This window comes from Patiria miniata, unplaced genomic scaffold, assembly GCF_015706575.1.
Source record: "Patiria miniata isolate m_02_andy unplaced genomic scaffold, ASM1570657v1 HiC_scaffold_24, whole genome shotgun sequence".
NCBI lineage: Eukaryota > Metazoa > Echinodermata > Asteroidea > Valvatida > Asterinidae > Patiria > Patiria miniata.
In genome coordinates, this window is record NW_024037063.1 from 14,624,044 (window position 1) to 14,639,185 (window position 15,142).

The following is a 15,142-nucleotide window of genomic DNA, read 5'->3' on the forward strand; positions in this document are numbered from 1 at the left end:
AATAAAAAATTTCCTTTCAAAAAGAGATACATGTTATTCGTCTTTCTAACATTGAGGTACTGTAATTAACTAGAATGATTGACTGACTGTGACTGTTTATGTGATTTGATTCAGCTATTCTTTGACTGTCGGTGATTGTTAAGACAGCTGTGCTTACCAGTATTACCAAAGTGGTCAAATCGGCCGTAGCAACCGCAATTAACAAGTACATGTACATGTAATGGATTTATATCGATTTATAGCGTTATTCCCAATTGTGTATTATTTATTTATTTATTTATTTATTTCATTTTCCGGGATATTACAAACAGTGAATTACAGACAAAACAATTACATGTACGAATAACACTGAGTAGTAAACATAATGGAAACCATAACAGAAAACAGTGTTTTAACTTTCATTGTAGTGTTGCATGCGCTCCTCAAAATTCAGTCTCCCCTTGCCGTTTTGCTTATAATATATGTAATGTAATAAGTAAATTTTGATTTGATAAGATAGTAACATTTTAACTTTGAAAAAAAATGTTTTTGGATCTCACTCTGCGACGATTGTTTCTGTTTTTATCCCAGACACCGCTGATAAAACAAAAACTCATTTAAAGTACAGCCAGGCACCAGACTATTCCTAATTTGCATACATATCCAAACTTTTTGGATGTACGCAAATGATCCAAATACCAGGGTGAGAGAGCAGGTAGTGGTGGGAGCGTACTGCTCGACACCATGGGAACAAGGCTGAATTACCGCTGTTCCGATGTTCTTTTAGCAAATTATCTGTGCAGAATCTACGGGTGAGATGTTAAAAACACAGTTTTCACTAGCCTTCCCTTTCTATGACAACATCAAGGGAAAACATTAATCACCAAGAGATCTAGAGGCTAACATGACTAATTTTACAAATACTACTAACCACTTGGAACAGTATCTATTTGACTGTATTCTTTAAACTTTTGTAGTATAGCTAACTCGTATAGCTAGCTCGTGGAGTGCTGTGGCTTTGTGGTTAAGGGCACTGGATTCGGGTAAAGCTGTGGGTTGTGGGTTCGAGTCCAGCCAGGGTCATGGTGCATGTGCCCTTGAGCAAGGCACTTTGTCACTCATTGCTTCTCTCCACCCAGGAGTAAATGGGTACCTGTGAGGGCAGAGATGGTTATTGTGATTGAATAAGCTGGCTTGCGCCTATAATAACAGGCAGCATCGAGCTTTATACTCCCCAGGGAGCTAGCTGAGATGGTATTTGGATTGTTTCATTGGCCCAATGATCAGGGGTAATAATAATACTGGAAGCACTGTGATTTAGTTTACTAATAAGAGCATTCTTAAATGCCGGTTATTATTATTATATATGTATGTGTGCTTTATTTAAGCTTTTTATTTATTACCAGCTAAGTTTGAACTGAAATCTTGCCGATCGTGGAATGTAAACTTTCAGGTCAATCTAACCCATATGCTGCAGTGCAGTGGAGGATGTGGTTTCATGTGTAAATGTAATGTGATGCCTGCATGGGTCACAGGTTACCAGCTGAATTGATACAGCAATTCTACCAATATGACTGGTAGTCTGTATTTAAATATTTTGTGTTCATTCAACACATGTACAGTGCTAGTAAATTGAAATTGCTTAGCCAAACACAAGGAGTGTGCCATTATTTTTCTTCCGTCAAATTTAAAGTTTATTCACTAAAATGAGAGGGATCATATAAACTTCTCAACATTTGTGCTTTAAGCACAAATGTTGAGAAGTTTATAGTGTGAAAAATAATTTAAAAAAATAAAGATAAACTTGTCATATTTTTTCAAGATGGATCTGCTAAGTAATAAAATATTTATTAAGTGCACGGTTGTAATTTTTAAGTAGATGGATCTAGACAACTCTGTAATTATATTTATATGACGTATGTATCGTAATAAATGCATATTTAATTGTTGAGTAATTATATGTCAGTGTTTTATTGAACTATTAAGAAGGCTCTTTAGAAAATGTTCTTTTTGTACCAGCATTGTGTAACTAGTGATAAGTTTGTACTTTTTTACTTTATTTATTAATGTGATGATTATAACTGCACTTAATTGGGAAGGGCATTTCGTAGAATTATGATGGGGAAATTCCGTTGAAATCATTGCTTGCCTTATTTGTTGCATAGGATTCGAATTTAGGCTGATCTCATGCCCAGCAAATTTGGTGGTTAAGACATCTGTACTATAATGCTGGAGGTAGTGGGTTCAAGTCCCACCTAAGTGAAGCTGTTTGCTTGCGGTATTGGCTTATTGCAAGTATGCGAGCATGCAAGGCTTACTGTCAAGGGCTTCAAATTCTCATAAATTTTATCAAACAAATGCAGTGTATTCTGATTTCCTTGCTGTGAAATTACTTCCCCAATTATTTTGCCGAGTTCAAGTGTTTATATATATATATATTAATTTTTTTTTACACACAACTTGTTTTAGAAAATTTCAGCGTTGTTCTTCCCCTCCCTTAAATAAATGTGGATAACTAACCAATTTCTTTTATTGAAATTACTTTTCATGTTTGTGAATTAAAGGTAATAAATCAATCTTCCTTTCTCCTGAAACTCTATAAAATGTGGTTATGAATGTGTGTGTGATCATGTTTTCTTGCATTTCCTCTCGTACAATGTAGTTGTAAGTGTATTAATTTTTGGAATAAACAAACAAAAACCCAAACAAATGCGAACTTCTTGTAAAAAAAATGTTACAAAAATACACCCCCAAAAAACATACTTTGATCCTCCATTAGGATGAGACAATTTAAAGTTGCACCAATTGATGATTGAATATACAGTGGAAATTGGTTGCAGAAGGTGTCAGTATCAAGATACGGCCATATGCCACATCCCTCTAAACCTCTAGCTGTCCTTTAGTCTAGTGGCCAGAAGTACAAATAAAACATGCCTAAAAACTGGACTCTGTACCCAACAGCAGTTAAAACCGCTTACAACATGTCTGTCCATGTGTGGATACATGGTATCAACTAGGAAGCATTAACCACGGTTGGCGAGGCGTCGGTGTCATAAACCTCCATGTTGAAACGATAAATTTCGGCGATTTTGCTTTGTTCAAGTTTTATGACATCAGGTGTGTATATCAGAAGAATTTGTGGGCCTGTTTTTCTGGCTATGTAACTGACCTGCACACTTCACTGATCTTCACATGGTCGTGCATAATTGTAAGGATAACTTATTGTGACTCATCTACACACTATTTGCTGTAATACTGCTGTAATTGTGATGTTTTGATGTTCACCTTGAACTATTATTATTCATTCTCTTGGTTTCGACTTAATAATTAAATCTACACCATACAGACTTGGTGCAGCATGTAACATTGTGGTCTATGTATATACCTGTGGTTCATGTACGCAGTGTGCTTCACCATTGGACTTTGTCCTGCGGCTTATACTTAGGCCTATACCACAATTCTTTACTATCTGCCAGATTGAAATATAAGCAACAAAGAACTCAATCTGATGACCTGAGAAATTGTGTTCTAGTGAACAACCAACATACAGTTAGGCGACATCGGGCTTCATCCGTTTTCCAGTTGCCATGGAAATGAATAAATGTGTAGCAGAGGTTTGCGTGTTGGGTTTTGCGACTGTGGTGCTGCTCCTGTACATACTAGGCCAACACGTTCCATTCCGGTAAGCTTGCGATTTCTGTTTTGAGTAAATAGTGTTTATCCTTGAAATCCAATATCTTAGAAGTAAATTGCACATTTAGATTCAAATATCCATAAATGTTTGATAAGAACGATGGAAGATTTATAGGGTGGTGTTTGTGGTGGTTCATCTGGGCCCGCCCGATAGTCCGAAGGTTCGATAGTCCGAACACGCATTTCTCTTAACCGGGGGTGCATTAGTCCAAAGGTTCGGCAATCCGAGTATTTCATGCAATAGTCCTTCGGATATCGAGCCTTCGGACTATTAACGAACTTTTTGACTTTCGAACCTTCGGACAATCGAGCTGTCACCGGCTCATCATCACTTATACTGACTGACGAATATTACTAATTATAATCCAAAACATATAAGAAATATTCCAAATTCCCTAAAGCTTTCCTGAAATATAAGTAATTTCGAAATAATTTTCCAAAATGCTTTTGGCCCAACACAACCACCCTTTTGAAAAATTAAATCTCGGAATTTGACACGTGTCTTACCCCATGGATTTTAATCTACCACTGCAGAAGGAGGGCAATCATTATTTAACAATTAAGGCTACTTCTTCAATATATAATTGTTGTATACAGCCAAATTTCTCCGAGAATTTACCACATCAAAAGTTGATGTTGATTACAAATTTGGGTTTCGTTGCTCGAATGATACTCAGTTAAATGATTATACAGATATAATTATACAGATATGATTGGTTGCTTGTGCAACCAGGCAAGTGCCTTTGTTTTTACTTGATGTTTTTATGTCTATTTATTAACAGCACATCAAAGATATCCATGCAAGCAAATACAGAGTTATCAAATAGGTAACTTAGATCCTTTCTCTTTTTTTTTGTAATATAAAATTGAATTCTAGTACAAAGTCCATAGAATCATCAATTGTCCCTTTGGTCATTGGAAAGTAGTATTTTTTACTCTAGTTTGATAAAACAAATTCGTACAGTAGGCCTATATTTCAAAGCTCAAATGAATCCTCGATTTCCAGTAAACTAAGAAATTTGTTGGAATGCCTTTGTCAAGTGACAGCTGACGCGAGACCGGATCGCGGATGTGAATGATTTGTTTGACTTGTGGAATAGTATGATTGGCTTGTTATAACTTGTGGTTACTTTTGATTGACTTATGGCGGGCCTGTGATGTCCTGCGATAACTGGAGGACAGCTCCGTTAGTAACGGTCGCAGCTGCTTTAATTTAATGGAATAAAAAGTTTCTGTTTTACGACCACGTCTGGTTTAAGAATGAAAAGAAGAAGATGTTTCTTGTTTTCTTTTCCAGCCCTCATCCAACACGGCTTTCCAAGCAGACATCGATAAAATCCTCAGAGATTTCTTCCAACACCAAGTCACCGACGTCTGAGTACCTCACCTTGCTCTTGCCACACGAAAACCCCAGAGATCTGCAGCTACGTCTGGAGCACACCTTCAGGATAAACCCCTCCTTCAAATTATCAGTATGTTATTGATGTTTCGAGTTCAGTTCAGTTCAGTTCATTTTTTCCACAGTACCAAAAATATCAATGACAATGAGAATCTGATAGAGTACAGCAGAAAAAAGATTTTGAATAATTATGAAAGAGTTAATTCATATGTAGCAAGATATGTGACAGAGGGAACCCCCGCCCCCCTCTTTTGTGTTGGTCACTGTGTTACCAGAATCTCAGGAATTCTTTTGAGATATCGGGGGGGGGGGTGCTATAGGTAGCAATTGTTTAGGGTGTAAATTGACTATATGGGGTACCACTCTGTCACAAATCATAATGGGTATCAGTTATTTGGCTTATTTTGTTGACTGTTAATTTGTTTAAGTGGTTGCTTTCATCATGATTTAAAAAAAAAAATATTAATGACAACTTAGGTCTAAGCAATTTTTAAAACAGAAATATTCACATTGTCTACCTTGGAAAGCAATTTAGTAGAGATGAGATTAAATAAGTGAAAAGTAACAACAATATCTTTAGGATAACTAGCCATTTAGTGGGGAATCTTTACAGCTGGTGATGTTATGCAGCAAAGCTAAGCTTTGAAAGATAGTCTACTGACGAAAGTGGAAAGTTTTCGTATGTCGTATTAATGGCAGATGATGGTACTGTATGTCAGAAAGTAACCACAGATTTTTGACTATAAATATATTGTTTTTGCGCGGAAGCCCTCTACTGTTGTATCATCTGCTCATTTCCAGAAATGCCCAGTTTCCCTCCAGACCAAAATGAAGGAAACTGATTGGACAGCCGACAAATATCACCCGGAGATTCATATGCTAATGAACGAACAACTTCTAGACCAATCAGAATACAGGAGACTACTGCCCTACCTGATTCCATATGGTTATAATAGTATTCCTTCACCACTACCATATGACGGTGAGTGCGGTTAGTCCACATGATTGTCCTTTTTAGCTGTGGAAAGCTGCGGTTGGTTGGTTGGTTGGTTAGTAACAAACGTCAGCACATGCCTTTTTTGGCAATCAATCACCTTGCCCCTTAGGCCCTCGCAACAACACGTGCTTCAGGTCTCCACTGACCAGTACAAGTAGGCCTAAATACCAATTTATTGCAGCCATGGAAAGCCGAGTAGTTGTGCATTATATAAGAACATACATTTACATCATGTGCATGACTTATAGGCTACGGCAGGTCTACAGTTGGGGCCGCAGCTTTCGAGATCATTTCGAGCTTGTTTTTTTTTTTTTTTACCAATGATTATCTTTTAAGATCTAATTTTGCACTATGATTACTGTATTAAAACAATTATTTTCTTTTCCATGATATTTTTTATTATCCGTGCTCTCTAAAAAGACATGAATATTTTAACTATAAAGCCGTATATACCATGCATATCCAGGATCAATTTGTATGATTTGTTTGAACAAAATATACTTTTTTTCCAATGCTGGGCGTCCGCAACCCTCTGAAAAAGGGCTTTCATTTTGCGCACAATGAACCCGGCCTTTACGAGAGCCGAATTATTGCCTGGCAGCCACTAATTCGAGCTTCCAAAACTAAGCGTTGAAATTTGTTTCGTTGGATATCTCATTCAAAAGTGAATAACTTGTATATTGCCAGGGAAAAAGCAATTGAAAAATCCAGTCTATCTTTTTCAAGGTGAAACTCGGAAATAGCACAGGGAACGCATCTTTAAAGTAGTACTTCTGTTTGTTTGTGTTTAAGGTTGTCAATACAACTTGGGTGTTTTTTTTCCGGGGGTAACTTCTTCCTTTTTTGCTTTGATTAGTTTTGATTGATTGATTGATTGATTCATCACACACATTTTGTAAAATCTTGAAAAGATTGAAAATGTCCAAAATGTATTTAAAAATACAAAATACCCAAAGTGTAGCTTGTTCATCTTTAAACATTCAATTGTGCTCCCAACTTGGTGGTTGAAGTCTTCTTGTGCTGATTTCTCTGGATTGCTTTGAAACATTTATCAAAGAGATGTAGTTTGTTTTATGTTCTGGCGCAGTTTTGGGTTTCGGGGTGGTGAGTTGGGTCAAAAATATTCGGAGAGTGATAAGATGAGAAATTGCCTCATTTCAAATTCCTATCGCCCCTTGATCCTTTTCTCCAACAGGAAATGGTTCTTGTCTCGTTTGGTTCTCCAACTAAGTCTCGTTTTAATCTCGTTGCTGTTCTCATTTCCTGCAGTGTAGATGTGGCCCGTATTCTGAGTCTCTTTCCAGCGACTGAGTCCATTTTTGACTTTAAGGAGGCCCGGCCATCCTGCCTACGGTGTGCAGTGGTTGGCAATGGAGGCATACTCAAAGGCTCATCTAGGGGCATGGAAATAGATGACCATCACATGGTGTTTAGGTAAAATGTTGTCCGAAAAAAACACAGGTTTATTTTTTTTTACTAAATTATTATGCCAGACGACCACAGGAATAATGATGCTATCAAGCTAAATGAGTCGTTTGTGGGGAATTTTCATTTGGAGATTCAGCCCAAAATAGGGCCACTTCATCACATCACTTCATCCCATCTCTTGGTGCTCCGACTTCAACAATTTTTTTTAACCAAAGATGGTATCAGCATGCGGTTTTCACAGCAGTCATGTTGAGATTGTGCTCTTTTCAAATCTGTAAAATAAAAATTGACCAGGGTCGACAAAAGACTCATTTAGCTTGATCGCATGATTATGCATTCGTGTTAAGAACTTAGTGACGAAAGATAGTGGTGTAGTTTTCAATTTTAAAACCCTCTCATTTAAACAACACGTTATAAACTCAGTTAAAACTGAATCATTTACAAAAGAAAACAAGTCAGAGGAATCGCTCACCGTGAATAAGCAAATTCGGTGATCTCGTGAATGATCCAAAGAAGTATCCCTTAACACTCAAATGCTGCTTCCAGTATCTCAAAGGAACTCTTTTCATCCACATAAGGGAAACTTGTTTTTGTTGTTGAAAAAAAAATAAGAATAAAAGAAATCCAAAATCCAAATTAAAATTTTCTTTTAATTTTAATAAAAAACGTCAACATGATTAGAAAACTGTTGAAGTCTCTATTATGCAGTCCTTGAATACCGACAAACGTTTAAAAAGTCACTTTGCAATCTAAAGCTTATAACAGAAACCAAAATGGGTAATTTAATTCTACTACATGTACTGCAGAAATTGTTGATGTGAATTTGTTTATCTGTTTATTGGTCAGGGTGAATAATGCCATTCGCCGGGGCCATGAGAATGACGTCGGCAACCGCACCACCCACTACTTCTTCTTTGACAGATCACTTAGAGACTTGGAGAAGAGAGATGTGCCGAGAGATGAGGTAGGGCCAATCTCTTGAAGGTGATACCCTCTTAAGTATTAAAACCTGAAGATAAAGCATTAAAGAAATACATGTATAGGATCATTTGCATTTATCCCAAAAGTTACCTTCTGAGTTATTAACAAAAGCTGACTTGGATTAAAGATCGTACCGTCACTAAACACTCTCGTACTGTCATTTTAGAAGAAATCAAGAACAGTAGGTTATTCACTTGACTGATTTTTAGAAGTAAAGAGTGAAATAACATGAAAATTGTGTTTCGTGTTCAAAAGTGTTTCGCGCTCGGTTTCGTACTGTTTTCCCCAAAAGTGTACCACCCACCGAGCTGAAACTTCAATAGCTTAGGTTTTAAACATTCTTCCTTTGATATTGAGTAGTGTTATTGTTGGAAACGAACACAATGCATGAAAGGCAAATGATCTGCATTTAATCTGCTAATTCAAAACATACTAGTCAAGCAAATGGATCATACTCGGGCTACTTTTTTTTGGTACGTACATCTTCTAAAAATTAATGTCCAAATTAAATTATTTCTAGCATGAGAACCATGGCAATGCAGGTATCCTGAGGAGCTTTTACTTCAAAAGTGTCATTGTGCAGGAATTATTTTAAATTCTTCCCGCCAAAATGTTAGGGTTTTCTTTCATGAATTTGTAAAATAATGTTGAATAACGAAATAGCTAGACTGGAATGGGATTTGAAAATCAGACAAGTTTTGGCTCCTGACTGGTGTTTTATTTATAAAGACACTTTTTTATCTTGACATTAAATTAATCAAAATTCCACTTAAGGTATAACATTTCTTGACATTAAATTAATTAAAAAGTAACTTAGACTATTTCCATTTATTGTTAATTTGATAATTACTCCTTAGCAAAGGAGCAGTTAACGAATGTAATTTTCAGCACATGGGTTCAATTTTACCCCCTGCCTTTCAAGTAAATGATAAAAGTCACCTAAAACATCTCAAAACAATGAGCAAATCATTTCAAGCATTACATCCTTAGTGATTATAATGTTTGTTTGTTGGTTTGCTTGTTTGTTTTTTCGTTCACAGGGCATCAAGTATGTCTTTGTTCCATGTGAGCGCAACGATTACTCGTACATCAAGCGCGTTGTGACTGGCTCGGAACCTAAGATACGTGCCAAGGCAAACGATGTCCGCGTCTTACACCCTGACTTCATCCGATACGTGCAGCGAATGTGAGCAATGTTATACGCTGGAGATATCCAATATGAAATCTCTGTCAAGTAAACACAATATTTGACCAGATCGAGGCATCACCTGTTTTTAGAAGAAAATTGGCTAGCTTGTTTCACCTATAAAAAAAATGCTCTACATAAAATTCATGCAGACTTGCAGAGTATTGGAAATTTCCCCCCAAAATGTGTATGTTTTAAGATAAAGCAAGATAATTTATTTGCTTCAGAATGACCCCATTCCCTATTTCTCTTTCCTTGTCGCTCTCGGTTTTATTTTGTTTCTTTTGTTTTGTTTATTCAGTGTCACTCATTCTTTGTTTACTTTTATCGCCTCTAACTTGGGTTTACAGGAATCGTAAAAAAAAAAAACGAAACCCTAATGTCGGGACCATTTTGTAGCGAAGTTCTGCATGTAGCACTTTCAAAATCTGGAATCTGCAAACCCAATTCGTAAGCTTTTTTCATTCAAATCACTCAAGTACTCTTCAAGTTACGGAATTTTAAACACAACCACCGTTTTACAGTTCCGTCCACGGATCGCAAAATAAGGTAAGACATTGTTCTTTCAGCAAAACGAAAACAAGTCACAAAGGGCCAGGGATGAATGTAAATTGTTTTCGTTTTGCTGAAAGAACACTTACCTTTTTTGTGATCCGTGGACAGAACTTTAAAACGGTCTTTGCGTTTAAAATTCCGTTACTTGAAAAGTAAGTGATTTGAATGATTCTTGTATTAAAAAAAAGCTTACGAATTGGGCTTTCATATCCTAGATATTGAAAGTGCTACATGCAGAACTTCACTAAAAAAATAGTCCAGACATTAGTGTTTCGTTTTTGTTTACTCACCCTGTATTACGGTAACGTTTGATTTCTAAAACATTTTCCTTCCCGATTTCAGTTGGATGGGACTATCACAGACATCCCCCTACTTCCGCCCCACCACTGGTTCCCTGATGTTGCTCACTGCTCTGCATGCTGGCTGTGATTATGTTCAACTATATGGCATGGGTTACCAGCCAAAGTATTCTCTCTACTACTTTGACGACGACTACCGAGGCTACAACATCTCCACATCGGTGCATAATTTATCCAAGGAAATTGGTTTGATAAAGTCACTCCACGAAGCAGAGATAATAGACTGGTATCAGAGACTAACTTGAACATTCTTTAAAAAAAGATAACTTCATCCACTTGCCTAAGGATTCTATTAATCAAATTTGGGGATTGTGCTGGACCCAGAGTGCCAGTCTGTCCTCATTTTACCTCTCTTACTCGACAGACCGACTGACCGACCAACTGACTAACCGTATGAATGACTATAATAGAGCAAGAATGTCTCTTGTCTATTGTGAGCCGATGAGCAGTGCTATAGGATTGACCTGTGCCATGGTCCAGTTGATACGGTGCTTGGCTCATAGTACGTGGGTTCGAACCCTGCCAGGAACATGGTGTTTGTGTCCTTGGGCAAGACACTTTACAACAATTGCCCCTCTCCACCCAGTAGTATGAATGGGTACCTGTGAGGGTAGAGGACCGAATGTGTGCTGATATCGGCTGCCCTGTGATCTCGTGGCCTCATGAACAGGGGATAATTGTAAAGCGCTTTGAGATTATTGATACATGGAAAGCGCTATATAAGCATTACAATTGTTTTTGATTTTTGTAATGCCAATGAATGGGCTTACATCAGTAGAAAGGATGCGTTAGAAGATTTCCAGTAAAAGGCCTTAAAAAAAAAAGTATTGTGCACTTTGGGACCAGCGCTATACCTAGGCTTGCCCAGTTTTTGCTTTAAATGCTGTGTACACTGTTGTTAACTGTCAAATTGGATTTGAGGCTATAAAGTTGGACGAAAAGGTTGGATTAATTGCGGCTTAATTGTTGAATATTTGATTTCATAAATTCAGAATTAACCAATTTATTTAAATGGGTTTTTTTCTCAATATGTTCAATATTTGGGGCGGTGTCCTCACTGTTGAGCTGGTATGAAACTCAATGGGGTTTAACTTTTTACCTTTTTTTCTGACAACGTGTCATCAGACTGTCGAGGATTTAGAATCGTCACCGAGATTCTGTTTCGAAATTCTAGGGACTAATTTATGTATGGTTAAATAGTCTACCATGTTTATTCATGCTATTCGTATAGCTTTTTTTGTAATTTGTTACGAATATGTTTTATTTTGGAAATATTATAATTACCGAAACATTTCAAAATAAGGGAGACTTACGAGATTTTTGAAAATAATAACAGTATCCTTTTTAATTTTTGAATTCAATAAAGTTTCCCTTGATTGATCACGGATACGGTTGGTTTGAGGTCGTGTTTTACGCAGATGTAAAGTGATGAAATATTTGTAAATGAAACAACTCCTAAAATTATAGTATACTCCTGCTTTCTGTTACTCACACATCCATTCTTACGTGGTAGCATGGGCCAATTTCACAAAGCTGCTAAGCACAAAAATTTGCTTGGCACAAAAAAGGCTGACTTGTAAAAGCAGGTTACCAGCCAAAACTCCATTTATATTTAGTACATGCTACACGATATGTATTTTGTTCATGGTTGGATATAAATAAATGTTATATTGAATTGAATGTGATATACTGCTCGTGATTAGTATTCAGCTGTTGTTTGCTTAGCATGAAATCACATGGAGTTTTGGCTGGTAACCTGCTCAAGCCAAGCTTTTTTGTGCTAAGCAAATTTTTTTGTGCTGAGCAGCTCCGTGAAATTTTGCCCCAGGTCCTATTGGAAAAGATGAGCACAGATGTATTCGCTGCTAGCAGCTGCTTCAAAATAATTGAGCAATTAAGACAGCAATAATTAAGCAGTTTATTTTCCTACGATACGAAGTATAGGTTACTATATGATGTAATGGACCACGGCGAACGCCGGAGTCTTGCTCCGTAATAATAATATAACGGGTGATACCATGGAGGAATACAAATTCCTCCATGGTGATACTATAGCCGGTGTGGACGGTAATTCTGCCCCCCGTTAAGAGTGTCCGGGGGGGGGGGACAGAATTACCTAGGTAAAAGTGTCCTCCCCGGCCCGTTAATTATGTCCCCCTTCAGGTAATTTTGTCCCCTCCAGGTTTTTTTGTCCCCCTAGTTTTGCAACGCAGAAGGCCAGTTCTCTGTATTGTTTTCATGAATTCACTCTACACAAGGTATACATTTTTTACTCTTTAGTCTGCCCTTCATGAAGGTGACAAAAATTAACTTTTTGGTCTCTTTCTTAGATGTGAAATGTGAACACAATGTTTCGATCGATTCGGAGTACGGTGTAAGCCCTATTCCACGGTGGACGCCTCATTGATATAACGCCTACTTGGATTGGTCTGCGTTCCCATCGTAGCGCGTAACGAAATTTCCTATTGGATGATTTTCCTTTGTGTAGCGGGATACACATTATGTACACAATATGCGATAAACGCTGCCACAATTCTTGCAGCATGTACTTGCGGCGACGCGCGCTCACGAACACGACTCGTATCATCGCATGGGTGATACTTACACGGGGACACATTTACCAGGGGGACACTTTCAACGTTGGGCAGGGGAACATATTTACCAGGGAGGGGGACAGATCTACCTAGGTAAATGTGTCCCCCCGGACAGATTTACGGGGTCAGAAACCGGTAAATTTGTCCGGGGGGACACATTTACGGGGGGGGGGGGAGGAACAGAATTACCTGCCACACCGCCAAGACATACATCCGCACGCCGTAGAATATTTTAAGTTTTGTTCTATAGAGGGCGCGCCACATAAATAGTGGTCTCAACAACGCATCAACACGGGTGCTGCACAACTGAACAAAAAGAACAAACTCGTTTCCGATGAACTACTCAGGAAATACAAAATGGATTAAATTGAAATTTCGTGCAATTAGTTTTCACGATGTGTAGCATAAGTAGTTTGAATGGCATGAGAAACCGTGGAGCTATAAATATAATATGATCGTAACAATCTAGTGTTTTAAACGTTAAAAATCCATGTCGACTTCCATTAGGATTGTATTTGTTGCAAATAAAATCCTGTATTGTTACGGTCATAATAGCTTGATTAATGGATTTTTTTGTGAAAAGAAATGTTTTGATGCCAAACATCATGACAAATCAGTGTACGAAAATTCATTTTAATGTAATGTGTATTTCTTGAGTTGTTGGCCCGAAATCGAGTTTGGTGGTGGAGATCGAGACCACTATAATAGAGGGCGCGCCACATAAATAGTGGTCTCAACAACGCATCAATACGGATGCTGCACAAGTGAACAAAAAGAACAACCTCGTTTCCGATGAACTACTCAAGAAATACAAAAGGGATTGAATTGAAATTTCGTGCAATTAGTTTTCACGATGTGTAGCATAAGTCGTTTGAATGGCGTGAGAAACCGTGGAGCTATAATTACAACATGATCGTAACAATCTAGTGTTTTAAACGTTAAACATCCATGTCGACTTCCATTAGGATTGTATTTGTTGCAAATAAAATCCTGTATTGTTACGGTCATAATAGCTTGATAATGTGAGTTTTTTTCTGAAATGAAATCTTTTGATGCCAAACATCATGACAAATGAGTGTACAAAAATTCATTTTAATGTAACGTGTATTTCTTTAGTTGTTGGCCCGAAATCGGGTTTGGTGGTGGAGATCGAGACCACTATAATAGAGGGCGCGCCACATAAATAGTGGTCTCAACAACGCATCAATACGGATGCTGCACAAGTGAAGAAAAAGAACAACCTCGTTTCCGATGAACTACTCAAGAAATACAAAATGGATTGAATTGAAATTTCCTGCAATTAGTTTTCACGATGTGTAGCATAAGTCGTTTGAATGGCGTGAGAAACCGTGGAGCTATAAATATAATATGATCGTAACAAATCTAAACGTTAAAAATCCATGTTGACTTCCATTAGGATTGTATTTGTTGCAATTAAAATCCTGTATTGCAACGGTTATAATAGCTTGATAACTTGACGTTTTTAATATGAAATGAAATCTTTTGATGTCAAACATCGTGACAAATGAGTGTACAAAAATCCATTTTAATATAACGTGTATTCAGTGGCGTAGCCAGGATTTTTTTAGTGGGGGGGGGGGGGGGGGGGGGGGGATGGAAGGTAACTCTGTCCCCCGGTAAATCTGTCCGGGGGGACAGAATTACGTAGGTAAAAGTGTCCTCCCCGGCCCGTCAATTATGTCGCCATCCAGGTAATTCTGTCCCCCAGGGTTTTTTGTCCCCCTCTTTTGAAAGCCGGAAGGCCAGTTCTCTTTATTGTTTTTATGAATTCACTCTACAAGGTATACATTTTGGACTTTTAGTCTGCCCTTCATGAATATAAAAATATTTAATTTGGTCTAATAGATGATATTATGTGAACACAACGTTTCGATTTGGAGTACGGTGAAATCTATCGCGATCCTACCGCGATAGAGCGGCGATGCATGGCGATGGCCCTCGTCTCATTGA

The 15,142-nt window shown here is 37.7% G+C and overlaps 1 protein-coding gene across 1 annotated transcript; it reads left to right on the plus strand.

Moving 5' to 3' along the window:
• Positions 1-1,229: 1,229 nt before the first annotated feature.
• Positions 1,230-11,141, plus strand: LOC119731568 (alpha-N-acetylgalactosaminide alpha-2,6-sialyltransferase 2-like). Its single transcript, XM_038204750.1, has 9 exons — positions 1,230-3,096; positions 3,456-3,661; positions 4,455-4,499; positions 4,970-5,144; positions 5,873-6,053; positions 7,343-7,502; positions 8,343-8,460; positions 9,518-9,663; positions 10,561-11,141. Exons 2-9 carry the CDS (start codon positions 3,567-3,569, stop codon positions 10,820-10,822), a joined length of 1,182 nt encoding a protein of 393 aa, XP_038060678.1. The 5' UTR covers positions 1,230-3,096; positions 3,456-3,566; the 3' UTR covers positions 10,823-11,141.
• Positions 11,142-15,142: the final 4,001 nt, after the last annotated feature.

What these genes read in the sequence shown, in the direction of transcription:
- LOC119731568 (XM_038204750.1), top strand. Translation starts at nt 3,567, where the DNA reads ATGGAAATGAATAAATGTGTAGCAGAGGTTTGCGTGTTGGGTTTTGCG. An exon ending in TTCACCACTACCATATGACG is followed by an intron (nt 6,054 to 7,342) that starts GTGAGTGCGGTT and finishes CCTGCAGTGTAG; the next exon opens with ATGTGGCCCGTATTCTGAGT. An exon ending in GAGATGTGCCGAGAGATGAG is followed by an intron (nt 8,461 to 9,517) that starts GTAGGGCCAATC and finishes TTTCGTTCACAG; the next exon opens with GGCATCAAGTATGTCTTTGT.